Source organism: Pelophylax lessonae (assembly GCF_965119305.1).
Source record: "Pelophylax lessonae genome assembly, chromosome: 12".
NCBI classification, from domain to species: Eukaryota; Metazoa; Chordata; class Amphibia; order Anura; family Ranidae; genus Pelophylax; species Pelophylax lessonae.
In genome coordinates, this window is record NC_138779.1 from 192,121,366 (window position 1) to 192,141,853 (window position 20,488).

At 44.0% G+C, this 20,488-nt stretch overlaps 1 protein-coding gene across 1 annotated transcript in view; it reads right to left on the reverse strand.

Annotated features, from left to right (window-relative positions):
* Positions 1 to 2,171: 2,171 nt before the first annotated feature.
* PRR19 (proline rich 19) overlaps positions 2,172 to 20,488 on the reverse strand; it is a 51,227-nt gene continuing 32,910 nt past the window's right edge. The window contains exons 3-4 of the mRNA XM_082273513.1: positions 12,541 to 12,695; positions 2,172 to 3,401 (exon numbers count right to left, since the gene is read on the reverse strand). Coding sequence (XP_082129639.1) covers positions 2,367 to 3,401; positions 12,541 to 12,695 — 1,190 coding nt within the window. The 3' untranslated portion in view covers positions 2,172 to 2,366. The remainder of the gene's footprint in view (positions 3,402 to 12,540; positions 12,696 to 20,488) is intronic.

Below are 20,488 nucleotides of genomic sequence, written 5' to 3' on the forward strand. Positions count from 1 at the left end.
TGATGACTGTCTTCACTGTGTTCCATGGTACGTATATCTAATGCCTTGGAAATTCTTTTGTACCCTTCCCCTGACTGATGCCTTTTAACAATGAGATCCCTCTGATGCTTTGGAAGCTCTCTGCAGACCATGGCTTTTTCTGTAGGATGCAACTAAGAAAATGTCAGGAAAGACCTACTAGAACAGCTGAAATGTATTTGAGGTTATTCAGAGACACTTTAAATGATGGCAGGTGTGTCTCTTATTTAACAGTTTGAATGTGATTGCTTGATTCTGAACCAAGCTATCCCGAGTTATAGGAGGGTGTGCACACTTATGCAACCACGTTATTTTAGTATAATAGATTAAAAAGATTAAAATAATGAAAAGATTTCAGTTTGTTTTTCAATTAAGTTGTACAGCTTATAGGTCACACTAAAGATGGAAAAAGTTCTGAAATAATTTATCTTTGTCTCATTTTTTTTTTTTTTACATTACAGAAACCTGACATTTTTACAGGGGTGTGTAGACTTTTAATATCCATTGTAGATGATAAAATTCCCGTAAAAGAGATTGCATCTACTGAGTTTATTTTGCTTGCACTGCTAAAATTAACACTCTGCTTATTGTATGACAGTACGTGTGACTGAATCATGGATAGAATGCAATACATTTATGAAAATTAGAAAAAATTTTATTAAAGTTGTACAAATTAGTTCTTCAGAATACCCTCAAATTTTACAGAAATGGGTCTGACGTCTCTTCCAGATGTAATGATTATTCTGGGAGTGGTAACCAAATCATATTTCCTGGTTTCTTTATCCAGCTGTGGAATTCTGTTGCATTCAGTTGTTTTAAAAAAAAAAAAATTGCAAGCTATCTTTTGACATCATTTCTTCAGCGCAACTTACAAAACAGCTCCCTCAATACCATGTTATAATTGATTATCTTAGCTGTCTGTGAATGGGTCTGCCCAATGCAGAACTGTAATGAGGGGCCTGTCAACTGGACTATGCAAACACTTATCTCCACGGCCAATGTATCAGAGCATAAAAGCAATCTGAAGCTACATAAGTGCATTAAAGTATATCTAAAGCCAATTTTTTTTTTTCTAGTTGTGGATGAAGTGGGAATTGGTAAAATCCATGTCAGGTGCTTTTTTTTTTTTGCCCTCTGCACTCCGATGGGGTGATTTCCATTCTGTTCTGGAGACACAATGGGAAATTCCCCCTTAGGTAGGTGTCAGTGGAAGCTATTCTCCTCCATTTCTGTTTCTGTGACAACTGTAGAATCTTTTTGATTTCTGATAACTTTCTGTCCTGACCAAGACAATGGCTTGGTTCTGCAAGAGAGAGAATATTTGAGAAGTGGAACAGTAAAGAGGAAAGGATCGCCGCTACTCCAGACCAGCCCAAGTGAATAAATGATGACGAGTGGCCTCAGCCTACATACATGTCTCCACATCTACATGTCTTGGTGGAGACATGTAGGCTGAGGCGGCTCCATATCGTTTATTTACCTGAGCCGACTGGGGGGAGTAGTAGCGATCCTTTCCTCTTTACATTAACTAGCCCTCTGAGTTAGGGCTGAACGATAGTCGATATGATATTGACTATCGTCCTGCGGGCGTGGGCGATATTCATATCGCCGAAGACACAATATTTACCATTAGGCAGGGAGAAGTCGGGACTCGGGGGGAGGACTCATAGTGCTGGCAGCCGTCCCACACGTTCAGCGGTGAGCAGCGCGCGGTGAGCAGCTGCACAGCTAACCAATCACGCGTGCCTGCACATCTGATTGGTTCCCTGTGCCGCTACTCACGTGATTGGTTCGCTGAACCGCGCTCACCGCTCCGTCAAGAGAACTAGCTCCAGGGCAGCAGAGGGAACGTGTGGGACAGATGTCATGTCGGGCTGTGTTTTTCTACCTCCTACCACAACTGTGAGTCCCGACTCTGCCTAATCCATCTTCTGCATTCCACCCAGAGAAATATCGCAATATATATCGTTGAAAACGAAATATCGCAATGTTCTTTTTTCCCCAATATCGTGCAGCCCTACTCTGAGTTAGTGTCAAGAAAAAAGCCTGCAACCCATACTCGGGGACACAGGGATATGCTTTCTTCTACCTCTACTTTGAGTGGCACCAAAAGCTATAAAAAGGTTAAAGTGGAACAGGTGATTCTAGTCCACTGCAAAGTCCTGTAACAATTGCAGCTGTCAATGTTTGGATTTCCATTTACTTTCTATCACCAGGACAAAAGTTGACGGTGAATCTTCTTAGTGGGGATGCAGACAGCAAAAATAACCTGACAGAAGTTCTAACCTATCCCTACTCTATCCAAGAATGAAAAAAAGGCTTTGACTTTGGAAACTCCGTAAGTGCAGTTAGTAGAGTCTCATTCTTGGGTAGACCCAGGTCTCAGGGCTTAGTTTATCATTTTGTAGTGATCTTGCATAGGGAAGACCAACAAAAGAATCTTCTGGCTCTACAGATATTGGAGGCATTGCTATGGGCCTCGTTCTCCATTGACTGTACTGATTTGATGTTCTGTGTGACGAGCTGTCCCCACTGTGCCATTCCATGTCACAATTACTTGCTACACTAGCGGCTTCTCTCAGGGAAAAGGGTGAACTCCATTTGCTATAGTCACCAGATGTATTGATGTTTCTCTGTTTTTGTGAAGATCTGGTGCAGAAAATGTCATGAGGTGGATCCATGTCTGTTCCCAAAGGTGAGCACAGATGTTGTTTGTTTCTCAATTTCGAAGAATCTTCCAGCTGGAATCTCCCTGCTTTAGTTCCATGGTTCTCATAACCGATATTACGGTGCCTCTCAAAATGATTCTTAGATTTTGACTGAGGGGAACTGATCCCTGCATAGCAAGCCCTGGATTCAAGTGGGGACACACTAAAGATTTTCGAATTTGGATGATTCTGTACATTATGGCTAAATATATTGTGTAGAACATCAAATGATGGATGGTTCTTTCTAGAAGGACTGGACCTGAATCTTGGCTCTGATGTATTAGGCTGCTCTGAGAAGACATCTTGTAGAGGCTGTCCAGGTAACCACCTTTGGTTAATCAAACTTTGATTTGCATGGTGCTTGATGTTTTTCTGGTTAATATTATGTGTGTACATCAAATCATCATGGGCTAATGTCCATCTTACTTGAGGGTTATCAGCATTTACTGGCACACTGTGTTTTGATCTGTGCATATTTTTTCTACAGCAACTTGAAGTATCTGTGTCTTGCTTGCCTGGTCTGAAACCCTCACTTGGTAACTGAACAGTAGCTATATGTGGGGAGTTCTCAACTAATATAGGATGGCGTTGAAGACAATGTTCATACCCGGACTCAGATCTTACAGGCTGATGGAGCTCTGGACTGAGTATCTGCTGACCTCCTTCTGGTCTGACCTATATTTGATAAATAACAAACATCAGCAACACTTAACAAATAGCTAATCACATCAAGCAACAGAACAGTAACATAAGAAGAATGATATTATGGAATTCAACTTCAGTGCTTGGGTATTGTTCTGGTCACACAGTTCAGAGCCAGAGTTCTATGGGGTATCATTGTTAGGCAGACACATGAGGTTATCCTCAGACTAATACTTGGGTTTACACTGATGCAGTGTGCTATTGCACGCATTATGACGCATATTACAGCACACATGAATTCAGTGTTTCTCAACCTTTTCAACACTGTGGAACCCTTGAGATAACTTTCCGGTCACAGGGAACCCTTGCTAAAATTTACTATAACAACAGCGCTAAATAAATAAGTGTGGGTCAGTGGAAAGAATTCTCTTTACACTTGTAGAACAAAAAAGGATATCCCCTAAGGTATAGGACTTTAATGGCAATAACTAGACTTTGAGTAGTAAGTATATTTCAATAAATATATTAACCACTTAAGCCAAGGAAGATTTTACCCCCTTCCTGACCAGGGGGTATTTTGCGATTCGGCACTGCGTGAATTTAACGGACAATTGCGCGGACGTGCGACGCTGTACCCAAACGAATTTGACGTCCTTTTTTTCCCACAAACAGAGCTTTCTTTTGGTGGTATTTGATCACCTGTGCGATTTTTTGATCATGCGCTATAAACAAAAAAAAAGTGACAATTTTAAAAAATAACAATATTTTTCACATTTTTTTATATAAAATTCCCCCCCAAAAAAATGTAAAAATCAAAATTTTTTAACATTTTCGGCCAATTTGTTTTATGCTACATATGTTTAGTAAAAAAAAATCGCAAAAAGCGTATTTTGATTGGTTTGCGCAAAAGTTTACTAACAAAGGGAAAGATTTTTGTCATTTTTATTGTTTTTTCTTAACGCGTAATGGCGGCGATCTGCGATTTTTTTTGCGGTACTGCGACATTGCGGCGGACAGATCGGACCCTTGACTGACATTTTTGACACTTTTGGGGTTACCAGTGACATTTCTACAGTAATCAGTGCTATATATATGCACTGTTACTGTAAAATTACACTGGCAGTGAAGGGGTTAACTTTTTTTAGAGGGAGGGGCTATGTGTGTCCCTAGGGGCGTGATTCTAACTGTGATTGGCTGTGGCTTCAGACATATGAACAGTGATCAACGGTTCTACATAGTAGAACCGTATGATCATCATTCATACACCGGGGAGAATGACAGGCGGCTTGTTTACACAAGCTGCCTGCCTTTCTCCCTCTCCCCCGACAAACGCGAGTGACCGGCGGACGGTCGGGTCTGCCGGTCACACGCGCGGGGGGGTCCGTGACCACTTGGGAGCGCGCCTCCGGCGGCGAGCGCTCGCTCCCTAGACCCTCACAGGCTAGCGACGTAGACCTATGTCACTCTGCCTGTGAGGGGCTGACCGCCGCAGTAAATAGTCGTGCGGCGGTCGGCAAGTGGTTAATATTATATAAAAAAAGTTATGAAAGTTCAAAAAAATGACAAATTATAGATAACACTTTAAAATAACATGTGGCCATGTGTTACATCAATTGGACCATGGTCGTCTTTGGAAGTCTCAGCCACCTTCAGTCCAATTGACGTAACACATGGCCACATGTTATTTTAAAGTGTTATCTATAATTTGTCATTTTTTTGAACTTTCCTAACTTTTTTTGTATAATATTAATACATTTATTGAAATATACTTACTACTCAAGGTCTGGTTATTGCCATTAAAGTCCCATACCTTAGGGGAATTCCTTTTTTGTTCTATTACCCAGGGATGTTGGCAATACCCAGTCTAACCACTGGATCCGAATGCACTCTCTCTTTACACTTGTGGTCATTGGGAAGAATTACCCTCTTAAAGATAGCTAAAAGGATCAAACGTGTCAGTGAGAACGTATCTGAGAAGCAGAAATTGCTTATTGCTCAAGGAACGCCTAGGAATCTCTGAAGGAACTTTTGCAAAGTGGAACATGACAACACACATCTTTTGGCAAGGTGTGTTGGGGTGTCATTAAGAATTATTGCCACTGTAGCGCACCAACTTGCAAAAATGGGATTTTTAACTTACCATAAAATCAATTTCTCTGATGTTCATTGATGGACACAGCTCCTGATCTTCATAAACATTGAGTTATACTGTCCCCTACAGGAGTAGGACACTAGGCAAAAAAAGAATTTGGCTACGCCTATGGGCAGTCCCATGGGGTATACTCCCTCTCCCTGCTATAGGTACTCAGTTTTGGTAAAAGCAGTGTCAGAAGAATCACAGAGCTCCACAGAGGGGTGGGTGCTGTGTCTGTCAATGAACATCAGAGAAATGGATTTTACGGTAAGTCAAAAATCCCATTTTCTCTTTTGTTCATGGACGGACACAGCTCCTGATCCTCATAACCATTGGGACGTCCCAAAGCAGTGTTAAACATGAGGGGTGGGAACAGCAAATAAAATACCCAGGCTAAACAGTAGCCAACAAGGCAACAAGAGCTCAACCAAAACAACTGGAGCCCATTTGAAAAAAAACAATACACCCTCAAAGAGGATCAAGTCCTCTAAACAGCAGCCTGCAAAATCTTGCGGCCAAAAGAAGCATCCGTAGATGGCAACACATCCACTTCATAGAACTTTGTGAAAGTGTGCACCAACGACCAGGTAGCCGCCTTGCAAACCTGCATCACTGATGCCTGATGACGGAAGGCCCAGGAGGCACTAAGTGTCTGAGTAGAGTGAGCCTTGACAGGGAAAGGAGGAACCTGACCCCTGATGGAATAGGCATGAATAACCGTCTGTCTGATCCATCTGGAAATGGTCGCAGAGGAAGTGGATAACCCTTTCGGAGGCCCATCCGTGAGCACAAATAGTAAGTCTGACTTCCTAAAAGACTCCATATTCAAATGAAAATCAGAGACAACCTTGGGGAGGAACGACAGACAGGGATGAAGGACCGCCTTATTGCTATGAATCACCAGTAAGGTGAACGACAGATCAATGCCGCCAATTCCGACACCCTGCATGCAGAGGTGATAGCCACCAAAAAAGCCACCTTCTGAGATGGCGTAAGCAAGGGAATTTCCCGAGGTTTCTCGAAAGGGAGGCTTCTGAAGGACAGAAAGCACCAAATTGAGGTCCCAAGGCGGCAACGGAGACCACGCTGGAGGAACCAAATGTCGGACACCCTGAAGAAAGGAACGCACCAAGGAGTGTGTGGCCAAGGGTCATTGGAAGAAGACCACCAAAGCCGACACCTGGCCCTTGATGGTACTCAAGGCCAATTTCTGTTCAACCCCCGTTCAAAGAAGGTCAAGATTCGAGCCATCGAGAAGGAGCGAGGATGAACCTCAAGAGACTCATACCATGCAATGTACAAGGTCTCACAAAAGTGAGTACACCCCTCTCATTTTTGTAAATATTTTATTATATCTTTTCATGTGACAACACTGAAGAAATTACACTTTGCTACATTGTAAAGTAGTGAGTGTACAGCTTGTATAACAGTATAAATTTGCCTTATCCCTCTTGGGCATGGAGTTCACCAGAGCTTCACAGGTTGCCACTGGAGTCCTCTTCTACTCCTCCATGACGACATCGCGGAGCTGGTGGATGTTAGAGACCTTGTGCTCCTCTACCTTTCGTTTGAGGATGCCCCACAGATGCTCAACAGGGTTTAGGTCTGGAGACATGCTTGGCCAGTCGTCACCTTTTACCCTCAGCTTCTTTGGCAAGGCAGTGGTCGTCTTGAAGGTGTGTTTGGGGTTATTATCATGTTGGAATACTTCCCTGCGGCCCAGTCTCTGAAGGGAGGGGATCATGCTCTGCTTCAGTATGTCACAGTACATGTTGGCATTCATAATTCCCTCAATGAACTGTAGTTCCCCAGTGCCGGCAGAACTCATGCAGCCCCAGACCATGACACTCCTACCACCATGCTTGACTGTCTTTGTACTCCTCACCTGGTTGCCACCACACACGCTTGACACCATCTGAACCAAATACGTTTATTTTGGTCTCATCAGACCACAGGACATGGTTCCAGTAATCCACGTTCTTAGTCTGCTTGTCTTCAGCAAACGGTTTGCAGGCTTTCTTTGCATCATCTTTAGAAGAGGCTTTCTTCTGGGACAACAGCCATGCAGACCACTTAGATGCAGTATGCAGCGTATGGTCTGAGCACTGACAGGCTGACCCCTCCACCCCTTCAACCTTTGCAGCAATGCTGGCAGCACTCATACGTCTATTTCCCAAAGACAACCTCTGGATATGACACTGAGCACGTTCTCTCAACTTCTTTGATCGACCATGGCGTGGCCTGTTCTGAGTGGAACCTGTCCTGTTAAACCACTGTATGGTCTTAGCCACAGTGCTGCAGCTCAGTTTCAGGGTCTTGGCAATCTTCTTATAGTCTAGGCCATCTTTATGTAGAGCAACGATTTTTTTTGAGATTCTCAGAGAGTTCTTTGCCATGAGGTGCCATGTTGAACTTCCAGTGACCAGTATGAGAATAAGAGCGATAACACCAAATTTAACACACCTTCTCTCCATTCACACCTGAGACCTTGTAACGCTAACGAATCACATGACACTGGGGAGGGAAAATTACTAATTGGGCCCAATTTGGACATTTTCACTAAGGTGCGTACTCACTTTGTTGCCAGCAGTTTAGGCATTGTGTGTTGAGTTATTTTGAGGGGACAGAAAATTTGCCCTGTTATACAAGCTGTACACTCACTACTTTACATTGTAGCAAAGTGTCATTTCTTCAATGTAGTTACATGAAAAGATATAATAAAATATTTACAAAAATGTGAGGGGTGTACTAATTTTTGTGAGATACTGTACTTCTTCTACGTACAATGATAGATCTTCCTAGAAGTAGATTTCCTAGCTTTAACAGCGTTGGAATCTCCGACCCTGATAAACCTCTATCCACCAGCATCTGGCGTTCAACAGCCAAGCCATCAAAGCCAGCAACTGTAAAGCAGGATAGAAGATTGGTCCTTGGGACAGCAGATCCTCCCTGAGAGGAAGCTTCCAAGGAACGTTGACGACCAGCTGCACCAGATCGGCGTACCAAGCCAAGCGAGGCCAGTCTGGAGCCACTAAGATGACCAGAATCCCTTCTGCCTCGACCCTGCGTATAAGTCTTGGCAGAAGCTTGAGATAAGGGAATGCGTAAATCATCTGCCAAAAGGTCCAGTGACCGAGCCACAAACCTCTGCACCTTTCTGTTGAGCTGAGACGCCAACAGATCCACCTCAGGGATGCCCCACTGGAGACAGTTACATAGTAGTTGAGGTTGAATAAAGACAACAGTCCATCCAGTTCAACCTGTGTAGGTGTGTTGACGTATTAATTTCCCATAACCCTGAATGTTGTTAAGATGCACGTCCAAGAGTCTTTTAAATGTAGCTATATTCCCCGCAGTTACCACAATTTGTGGAAGAGCATTACACAATCTTATTGTCCTTACAGTAACTGATGAAACACCTCTGGATGGAGGGACCATTCCGGAGCCGCCAGGACACTTTAAGTACCCCCTTGGTGATTGACATAAGCCACGACCGATTGAAGCCACACTGGACATCCCTGAAGACGATCCATCCAATGGTCCAGGAACAGTCTGATCACTTGGAGTTCCAAGACATTGATCCATAGTCTGGACTCTTCCAGTGTCCAGATCCCCTGAGCAGAAATTGTTGCCGAGGATGCCTCCACAGCCGGATAGGCTGGCATCCGTGGTGACCACCCCTTACAAGGGGAGGAAGGATTTGCCCAGCCGAAGCACCGGAGAATGAAGCCACCATATCAGGGACTCCTTCATTCCCCGGCTCAGCCAGATCTGATTGTCCAGAGACTGTGGAGACTTGTCCCATTTGGCCAGAATCACCCTTGCAGGGACTTCGCAAAGAACTGTGCAAATGGAACCGCCTCGAAGGTAGACATCATCAGGCCCAGCACCAGCATGCAAGTCCCAAGGGATGACCATCTGCTGGACAGCAGGAGAGGAATTGTAGCCTGCAATTTCTGGACTTTGTCCAGAAGAAGGAGCACTCTGGCTAAGGCCGAGTCCAGAGTCAGACCCAGATAGTTCAGCCTTGTGGACGGAACCAGAGCAGACTTCTGAAAATTCTGAATCCAGCTGAACTCCTTCAGGAGTTCGTATGGTGATTTCAAGGTTTTCCACCAGAGCAGTAGGGGACTTCGCTCGCAGAAGGAGGTCGCCGAAGTAGCCCAGTATCACGATCCCATGTTGGCGTAACAATGCTAGCACACTTTTGTGAAGACCCGAGGAGCAGAGGTGAGATTAGAGGGTAACGCCACAAACTGATAAAGCTCCTCTCCCACGGCAAAGTGGAGGAAGCGCTGGTGACCGGCACATATTGGAATGTGAAGGTAAGCATCCTTAAAGTCGACAGAGGCAAGAAAATTACCCTGATGCAGGGATGCCACCACTGTGCGAATGGTGAGGTCCAGGATTGGACGCACCTTGCCTTCCTTCATGGGAACTGTAAACAGGTTTGAGTAAAATCCCTGAAAACGTTCCAAAGTCAGAACCGGGACAATCACCCCTTGAAGCAACAGGTCTTGTACTGCCCCAAACAGACCCTGTAAACGGTCTGAGGACAGGTGCATGTTGGAAGGAGAGAACCTTGCCGGGGGACAAGAGCAAAACTCGATCTTGTAGCCGGACCCAATGACTGCATGTACCCACTTGTCTTGCACCAGGCAAGTCCACGGGTTCGGAAACCAGCAAAGAGGTCCCCCCACCCCCGCTACGAAAGAGGGCACACCTTCATGCTGAAGGAGCCCTGTCTGAGGGTCTGGAGAAGCTCGCTCCCAGCTTGCAAGACCAGGTTCGTTTAGATCTTCCAGAGGAGGTCCTGAAAGGCTCCAAGCCCTTGTCAGTCGACCCTGAGGGACAAATAAACTCCTTATGAACCGAGAAGGAGGGCCCACGTCTAGGATGAGGTTCCTTGCCCTTAGTAGCCTGTAGAAGAAAAGTACTATTTCCCTTGTGAGACCTTTAATGATGTCATCCAGGGTAGCCTCAAACAGGCGATTTCCCTTGAAAGGGGAGAACAGTCAAGTCTGGTCCGCAAACCAGCATTTAAGCCAAAAGACACACCAAAGGACCACTGCCGAAAAAGAGAGCTGAGCCACTAGGGAAGCCACGTCCAAAGAGGCATCAAAGATAAACTGCAGCCCCTGTACCAGCTGGTCCGCCAGCTCAGCAAAGGCAGGGGGAAGCTGGTCTCCCTCCAGGTCAAGGCGCAAAAGCTTAGCTTACTCAGTCAGAGTTTGCGACACCATGGCGAATACCAAACTCAGTGCTGAATTGTGCCCCATTGTTGGTGTAGAAGGAATAGTGCCTTGTATCAGGAAAATGGATAGCATCCGCTCCCCTATATGCTGCCCCTCCTAGCCAGGTTACAGGGGAGCGGCACGGGCCCCCTGGAGCTCCTAAAAAAATGTAAAAAAATAATTAAATGTAAAATAGTAAAAAAGTTAAATAAAGTGTTAACAAAAATAACTAGGGATGCACCGAAATGAAAATTCTGGGCCGAAACCGAAAATGCAGGATGCCCTTGGCCGAAAACCGAAACCGAAACTGAAATTTTTTTTAAATAGATAGAACAGGGACATACACCAAAAACAGGTAGCGACGTACACCTGTCGCTGCCACCCTGTCACAGTATATGTACTGTGATGGGTTGGCAAGAGGTTAATTTAATTACCAATGGTATTTGTATTATGCAGCATGAGGGGGTTAATGTATTGCAACTGCTGGTCACTCATCTATTAGTGACCGACCAGTGGCAGTTAATTAACCCCTTTGTGCTGCATTAGTGCAACCAGTATCAGTGTTAATTAACACTGGTTGCACTGCTACTGGTTGCACTAATGCAGCACAAAGGGGTTAATTAACTGCCACTGGTCGGTCACTAATGCATCAGTGACCAGCAGTGACAATACATTAACCCCTCATGCTGCATAATACTAATACCAATGGTAAGCTCGCCTCAGCGTCCCTCCCCATCCCAACGATTCAATCTCCTTACTGTCACTCTGCTGAGTGCTCCTCCGGTGTCCTTCATTCAAAAGAAGCGCCTCTGGCCGGCCCGCCTCCCGGTGATGTCACTACTACGATGTGTGTATGAATGAAGTGACACATCGGGCGGGAGGGCAGGCGAGCGGCCGCTAATAGATATAACTATGTGAGCCTTCACTTCACTGTCAGCGGGACTGTGTGTGAATGAACTGACCTGACACCGAGGGGGGGGGGGGGGGTTAGGGAGAGCGGCCGCTAATAACTATAACTATGTGAGTGCTTCACCTCCCTGTCAGCGGAGATACATGCCTGACAGGGAAGTGAAGGCTCACATAGTTACAGCTATTAGCGGCCGCTCCCCCTGCCCGGTGTGTCAGTTCATTCACACACAGTCCCGCTGACAGTGAAGTGAAGGCTCACATAGTTATATCTATTAGCGGCCGCTCGCCTGCCATCCCGCCCGGTATGACACTTCATTTATACACACATCGTAGTAGTAGGGACGTCATTGAGATACGGGCTGCCGGCCAGAGGCGGGACATTTAAAACCTGCGCTGCACCCTCCTCCTTCCTCACGGCGGCCATTAATTTCCGCATTGTTAACCCATTATCGGCCGAAATGGGATGGGCTCATTTTCGGCCGATAATTTCGGTGGCCGAAATTTCGGTGCATCCCTAAAAATAACAAAAAAAATAAAACAACAAACATAAAGAAACTACTGATATCAGTGGAGGAACTAACAGGGTTGCAAAGGTCACACTTGGACTGGGCCCTAGCGTTCCACCCCCATGGGGAGCCCCAAGACATCAGGAAGGGGGACTGCTGCGGGATTGTAATAAAGGGTTCTGCAACGAGAATAAAGGGCCCCTGGCTCGGAGAGAAGAGCCCCAGGTTCAGAGGGAAGGGAAGGGCCATGGCCTGGGCGTCAGGGGAGCCCTTCATGGTTTCTGGTACCTGGGCCCTGAAGGTTCTAGTTATGCCTCTTTTGTGCAGCAGTGGGTTGGATTCAGTTAGCCTCCACTTACTCCATCCCACATGTTCTTCTACATACTCACCAGCTTTGTAAGCGTGTGCCTGGGGCTGTCTCTTTGCATAGGCATAAAGTGGACTGGGATTGACTGCATGTGACCTTGTAGACTCCAGGTAGTTTTCCTGACACTCGTCCCTCTTTCACTGGCATGTCCCCATACAGATTTTGAAGAAGTATCAGCTGCAAAACCATTAGAAAATAAAATTAAACAGCTCTTAGCAACTATTTGTTAATCTCTTACTCCAGCTCTACAATTGGTACACATGGTTACTTGCAAACGTAGGGAGAAAAAGCCAAAAAAAAGGGGTCAATCTTCTACTGTTTGTGATAAGCACTTTCCAGAAGGTAACTTAGTAGAAGGCTGTGCCCCTTTTTTGGCCTTTTCCCTCTATATTTGCATATGGTACCTGATTTCAGCTGGGACTTTCCTTTGGACTGCATTAATGTACTTATATTTTAATAATTTATATACTCATCCACAATAATTGGGTGGCACTTTTATTGTTTGCACTGTGTTTTTGATGGTTTCATTGTACTATTTGCACTGAGCACCAGGTGTGTTTGCATAATTACATGGTTTATATCCATTTTCATATTTATTTATTAATATAAATCACATATCAGGATATTGTGAGAGCAGCTTGTTTTCTTTTGGTATATTGCTAAAAGAGCAGACTTAGGATCTTTTAAACATGGTCACTTAGGCCCATTTCACACGACCGTTGCGATCAGGTCCGCCTATCTATTTTTGTCAGGTGGACCTGATCACACAGTCCGTTCACCCTATGGACTGGCGGGTGTAAATGGACTTGTGTCTGCTCTGCAAAAACTGAGCGAACACAGACCTGTCATCCACCCCTTCTGCTCTGATCATCAGGGGATGATCAAAACAGAGTCGGTGTCTTGTGAAAGGGGCCTTATAGTGCTTACTGGCTATGACAGGGGTTCGTAACAGTATTACAAGTTCAGACCCAATGGATTGTTCAATATGTCCCAATATTCCCTTCACAAAACTTAAAAAAATAGAATTATTATCAGCAGTCCTATTACCAGAATTAAATAATATTATTACAGAGAATGTACTGTATATGACTTTGAAAGATGTCATTAGCTTTGTATTATGTCACATAATGACATAATACAATATTATTATATATTAGAATATATAGTCATCTAAAAAAAAATAGAATATCACCAAAAGTTAATTTATTTCAGTAATTCAATTCAAAAAGTGAAACTCATATTATAGAGATTCATTACACACAGAGTGATATATTTCAAGCATGTCTTTCTTTTATTTTTGATGATTATGGCTTGCTGATAGTGAAAACCCAAAATTCAGTATCTCAGAAAATTAGAATATTACATTAGACCAATAAAAAAAAAAAAAAAGGGTTTTTAATACAGAAATGTCGGCTTACTGAAAAGTATGTCCATGTACAGTATAGCATGCACTCAATACTGGGTCGGGGCTCCTTTTGCATGAATTACTGCATGGATGGCATGGAGGAGATCAGCCTGTGGCACTTCTGAGATGTTATGGAAGCCCATGTTTCTTTGATAGAGGCCTTCAGCTCGTCTGCATTGTTGAGTCTGGTGTCTCTCATCTTCTTGACAACACCCCACAGATTCTCTATGGATTTTAGGTCAGGCAAGTTTGCTGGCCAATCAAGCACAGTGATACCATGATCATTAAACCAGGTATTGGTACTTTTGGCAGTGTGGGCGGTGCCAAGTCCTGAAAAATGAAATCAGCATCTCCATAAAGCTGGTCAGCAGATGGAAGCATGAAGTGCTCTAGAATTTCCTGTTAGAAGACTGCGCTGACTTTGGACTTGATAAAACACAGTGGACCAACACCAGCAGATGACACGGCTCCCCAAATCATCACTGACTGTGGAAACTTCACACTGGACCTCATGAAACTTGGATTCTGTGCCTCTCCACTCTTCCTCCAGACTCTGGGACCTTGATTTCCAATTTAAATGCAAAATGTACTTTCATCCAAAAAGAGGACTTTGGATCACTGAGCAAAAGTCCAGACCCTTTTCTCCATAGCCCAGGTAAGACACTTCCGACGTTGTCTCTGGTTTAGGAGTGGCTTGACACAAGGAATACCCCAGTAGTAGCCCATGTCCTGGATACGTCTGTGTGTGGTGGCTCTAAAAGCACTGACACCAGCCATAGTCCACTCCTTGTAAATCTCCCCCAAGTTCTTGAATGGCCTTTGCTTCACAATCCTTTCAAGGCTGCGGATAGTCTTATGTAATATTCTAATTTTCTGAAATACTGAATTTTGGGTTTTTACTAGCTGTAAGCCAGAATCATCCAATATAAAAGAAAGAAATGCTTGAAATACATCACTCTGTGTGTAATGAATCTATATAATAGATTTTCACTTTTTGAATTGAATTATTGAAATAAATAAACTTTTTGATGATATTCTAATTTTTTTTTTTAGATGCATGTGGACTGTATAGAGTTAGGAACAGAACAGCTGAAAAGAAAATCATTAACCGCTTGCCGACCGCCGCACGACGATTTACGTTGGCAGTCAGCCCCTCACAGGCAGAGCGACGTAGGTCTATGTCGCTAGCCTGTGAGGGTCTAGGGAGCAAGCGCGCGCCGCCGGAGGCGCGCTCCCGCTCCCCCGCAGTCACGGACCCCCCCGCGCGTGTGTCACTCGCGATCGTCCGTTAGAGCAGGAGAAAGGCAGGCGGCTGAAGTAAACAAAGCCACCTGTCATTCTCCCCTGTGTATGAATAGTGATCATACGGTTCTACTATGTAGGACCGTTGATCACTGTTCATACACCTCAAGCCACAGCCAATCACAGTTAGAATCACGCCCCTAGGGACACACATAACCCCTCCCTCTCAAAAAAAGTTAACCCCTTCACTGCCAGTGTCATTTTACAGTAACAGTGCATATGTATAGCACTGATTACTGCAGTAATATCACTGGTAACCCCAAAAGTGTCAAAAATGTCAGTCAAGGGTCCGATCTGTCCGCCGCAATGTCGCAGTACCGCAAAAAAAAATCGCAGATCGCCGCCATTACGCGTTAAAAAAAAAACAACAAAAATGACAAAAATCTTTCCCTTAGTTAGTAAACGCAATAACTTTTGCGCAAACCAATCAAAATACACTTTTTGCGATTTTTTTTACCAAACATATGTAGCATAAAACAAATTGGCCTAAAATGTTAAAAAATTTTGATTTTTTCATTTTTTTTGGGGAATTTCATATAAAAAAATGTGAAAAATATTGTTATTTTTGCAAAATTTACGCTCTTTTTTTGTTTATAGCGCAAAAAGTAAAAATCACACAGGTGATCAAATACCACCAAAAGAAAGCTCTGTTTGTCGGGAAAAAAGGACGTCAAATTAGTTTAGGTACAGCGTCGCAGGACCGCGCAATTGTCCGTTAAATTCACGCAGTGCCGAATCGCAAAATAGGCCCTGGTCAGGAAGGGGGTAAAATCTTCCGGGGCTTAAGTGGTTAAGAAGTGTATCATATTCATTTATATAAAAACAGCAAAAAACAAATGCACAAACAAGCTATAACTAAAGATATTTGCTGTTGTTTACTATGCAATCAAAATATAAAGTGATATGAAAAAACAATCGCGCCAGGAAATAGCAATAAAAAATAAAATAAAAATAAGGAAATAGGACTGCTGCTGCTACAACCCAGTGGTGTTCAATGATAAAGATGTAATACTAAATTACTAGCAGCGCAATTCCTCTGTGAACTGTGTAGCAATGTCCCACCCAGATCTCTCCAATATAATGATGCAAATGTAGTGGTTAACACCAAAAATAACTGTGTGTAGTGTGTGGGTACACCATATGAATGTGTGTATATAAAGTGCAATCAAATATCCAAATGCAACAACTAAATATGGCAATAAAAACCTTATAACGTGCATCAAAGAGCAAACAATATAGCAAATAATGTCCATATAAAGTGCATCAATAGGCAACAAATAGTGCAAATAATATCCTTATAAAGTGCAATAATAAACAATATAAGGTGCAATCAGTGTCCATATAAAGTGCATAAAAGATAGCTGCTGGTAATTTATAGTCTCTTTAAGGTGCTACAGTAAATGGATCCTTTTCAATGGTGCAATCAATGTGGAGTGCTATACACCCAGCAAGAACAATGATGGTGACACCCTCCGTGATGGTGGGATATGAGAAGATTGCACACTCACCAGAAGTTATTGACCTCCAATGCCGTACGGCAAGAAGGTCAAAAATAACCGTCCAGGTCTGTTTGTCAGCCGTCCATGCCTGGATGGTCCTGGATGATCCTAAGAGGTGGTGTGTGGGGACACAAGAGACGGACTCCTCATGGTGTAGAAATGTTAAAATGCCAATATTTTATTTAAAAAGTTTACATAAAATAAAAACATTGGTGGTACAGTGTAAATTCGCAAGGAATGCTTTGCCAATAATTAGCAGGTGGATAGCTCTCACATCCGTACAGTCTGTGCCGCTACACAGGACTTCCTGGTGCAGCTTGCCAGTTTTATGTTTTCCCCTAAAAATTGAAATAAGGCTGGCAATTTGGAAAAAAATATATATTTTCTGCTATAAAACATATCCAATATATAAAATATTATAAAAAATCGAATTTCTTCATAAATTAAGACCAATATGTACTGGTATGTAATATGTACTAATTGGTTTGCACAAAAGTTCTAGCGTCTACAAACGATGGTATATGTCATGGAATTTCATTTTTTTTTTTTTAATAGTAATGGCGGCGATCAGCGAATTATTGCGGGACTGCGATATTGTTGCAGACAGTCTGTCTCTAACTGATACTTTTAATACTTTGTGGAAACAGGTGACAGTAATACAGTGATCAGTGCTAAAAATATGCACTGTCACTGTAATAATAATGACACTGGCTGAGAAGAAGTTAAAAACATCTAGAGCGATCAAAGGGTTAAATGCGTGCCTAACCAGTGTTTATGTGTGTACAGTGTGCATTCAATAAGGAATGTGATGGATTTTTTTCCCTGCTTTGCAGGGAAAAAAGATCCATCACATCCCTGCTGACAGAACAGAGCTCTGCCTTGTTTACATAGTAGAGCTCTGTTCTGTGTCTCTCCTCACCGATCAGCAAGCGTCAGTGGACATCCATTGGCCGGCACCCGCTGACCGGCTTGTGCTGTGTCTAATCACAGCACAGCTACGGCGCTGGCGGTGCACGTTCATGTCCCCTATCCCAGCTATGCCGCCATATAACTAAGTTATGTGGTCAGCAAGAGGGTATTTTACCTTTATTTTGGACAAATTGATTCTCTTCTATAATGTTGTTTTCTCCCTCCCCCAACTTCTGCCCAATGTGGCAAAGCAGAAATTTTAAAGATAAAAAGCATTGTGCTTATATTTTCGCTTCCCTGATTCCCCCCACACCCCCCTGCCCCATCAACATACTAATAAAATTATAAAATACATTTTCTGTTTTCATACATATTGTTGGATCCAGTGATCATCAAAGGGTCTCTCTGCTTCTCTATGCAATGTAGGCATATTGTGGCTAGTGGTAGGGGCCAGCAGGTTGCTCTATAAAGCTTCTTGAAAACAGGAAGCTGTGGTAACATCCACATGTGATGCTGAGCCTCCGTGACTGAAATCCAACATCAAAAAAGGGAGAGCCAGGCAGTGCCGGGACAAGGTCATCTAGACTGCAGGGCCAACATGCCAAACTGTGCCCCTCCCCCCTCAAAATGCATGAGCATTATGTGTCAGTAAAAATCCCCCAAGTGCTCAAAGTGAGTATTAATCTGCATGACTACCCCCTAAGCAAAAATCCCCCCCTCCCAGTACAAATATGCCCACCTGCTAAAATCCCCCCTCCCAGTACAAATCTTTACCCACCTAAAAACAAAGCACCCCTCCTAGCACCAAGGCTTTACCCCTAAAATTTCCCCTCCAAGTACACATCCCCCCCCCTCACTCCAAATCCTCCCTCCCAACACAAATCCCCCCACAATCACCCCCCCCCCCCGCCCAAATTTCTCCTCCCAGCATAAATATCCCCCAATCATCCCTACTAGACAAAATCCCCCCCCCCCCCAAAAAAAAAATTCCCCTCCTATCACAATTATCCCCCCTCTACCATATAACCTCTTCAAGCACAAAACCCCCCAATCGAAAAATCCTCTTCCCCCATTCCCCCTCCCAGCACAGATCCCCCACTCCTAGCACCCCCCCCCCCCAAATTTCCCCTCCAAGTACACATCCTCCCCCCTCACTCCAAATCCTCCCTCCCAACACAAATCCCCCCACAATCACCCCCCCCCGCCCAAATTTCTCCTCCCAGCATAAATATCCCCCAATCATCCCTACTAGACAAAATCCCCCCCCAAAATAAAAAATTCCCCTCCTATCACAATTATCCCCCCTCTACCATATAACCTCTTCAAGCACAAAACCCCCCAATCGAAAAATCCTCTTCCCCCATTCCCCCTCCCAGCACAGATCCCCCTAAGTCACCACTCCTAGCACCCCCCCCCCCCAAATTTCCCCTCCTAGAACTATTTCTACCCCCTTCCGCCCCCAAAATTTCCCCTTCCACAAATCTCCTCTCCTCCCAATCTCCTCAGGGAACCTCACATGATACCACAGTTCCCAGGGCAGCTTCCCCTCCTGTCCACCCCTTGTCCTGGGGCCAGAGACAGTCAAGCTGCGGAAGAAAGGACTAGATGATGTTGGACATCCTCTAGCCAGAAAATGAGACAGGCTCTATCTGACTTGCAGCAGCATCGAATGCACATTAAGAAAAGCTCACAGTGTGCAGCGAAATCAGAGTAAGAAAGTTCTGTAGAGGGGAAGAGCCGGTAAATCTCTACAAGACTGAAGAGAAGGCTGGAGTTCAGATTTCATTTCGGAGAGCTTTTCCCTGTACATTTTATTGTTGGGCACATAGAGAAAAATAATGTTTGCATAATGTTTGTTAATGTAACATTAAGATCAAGTGCTTTTCACTCAGAAAGAAATTGGCTTGATGGTAACATTTTCAAAGGTTTGAGTTCATTAAAATCCGGAATAATATTATGTGGGTGTTTGACTCTAAAGCCGTATACTCAAACATAACCCGGAGAATCCAACTTCTTTGCCGGCACTGTGCGGCTAATGGATGTAGGAGATATTTAATATCTTTTTTTTAATTGATGTATTTATTTATTTTTTTACCCTTTTTTCTTCAAAGGGAAGCCGATATTAGATCAGCGTTAAAGTGATCTGTTGCTGCAAAGAGTAGGCAGAGGTGGATCACCTGTGGAAACATTGATGATGATGTCAGAGGAAGTGCTGATGATGTCATGGCACTAGAGATGCACTCAAAATTTTTGCGGCCGAAACATATTAGTCAAAAATGGTGTTATTGGCATTTTGCTGATAAGAGAAAAAGGTACCGATAATGATTTAGAAAACACACACAATTTTGCTGCAAAAAAGATTCAAAAACCGCATCAAAAACGTAACACCAGTGCGTTATTGATGCGTTCTTGCTGCGTTTTCAATGCATTTCAAAGGGGAGGTGCGTTTTTTTTAACTGACCAAAAATGCAGCAAGCAGGTTTTTTAACACCAGAACGGAAGTGCAATGGACCAGTGTGAAGAGATACACTATATTGCCAAAAGTATTGGGACACCTGCCGTTACACACACATGGACTTTAATGGCATCCCAGGCTTAGTCCGTAGGGTTCAATATTTCTTTGACCCACCTTTGGGAGCTATAACATCTTCAACTCTTCTGGGAAGGCCGTCCACAAGGTTTAGGAGTGTGTCTATGGGCAGGGCCGTCTTTTCCAATGGGCATGCCCGGCGGTTGCCCGGGGGCCCCACTTGCCAAGGGGCCCCACACACATGGTGGCAATTACTGACAACAGGCCTGAGGCCAGAATCCAGATTACCTGGTGGACTAGGGCCCCCCCCCCCCAGTTGTCCGCC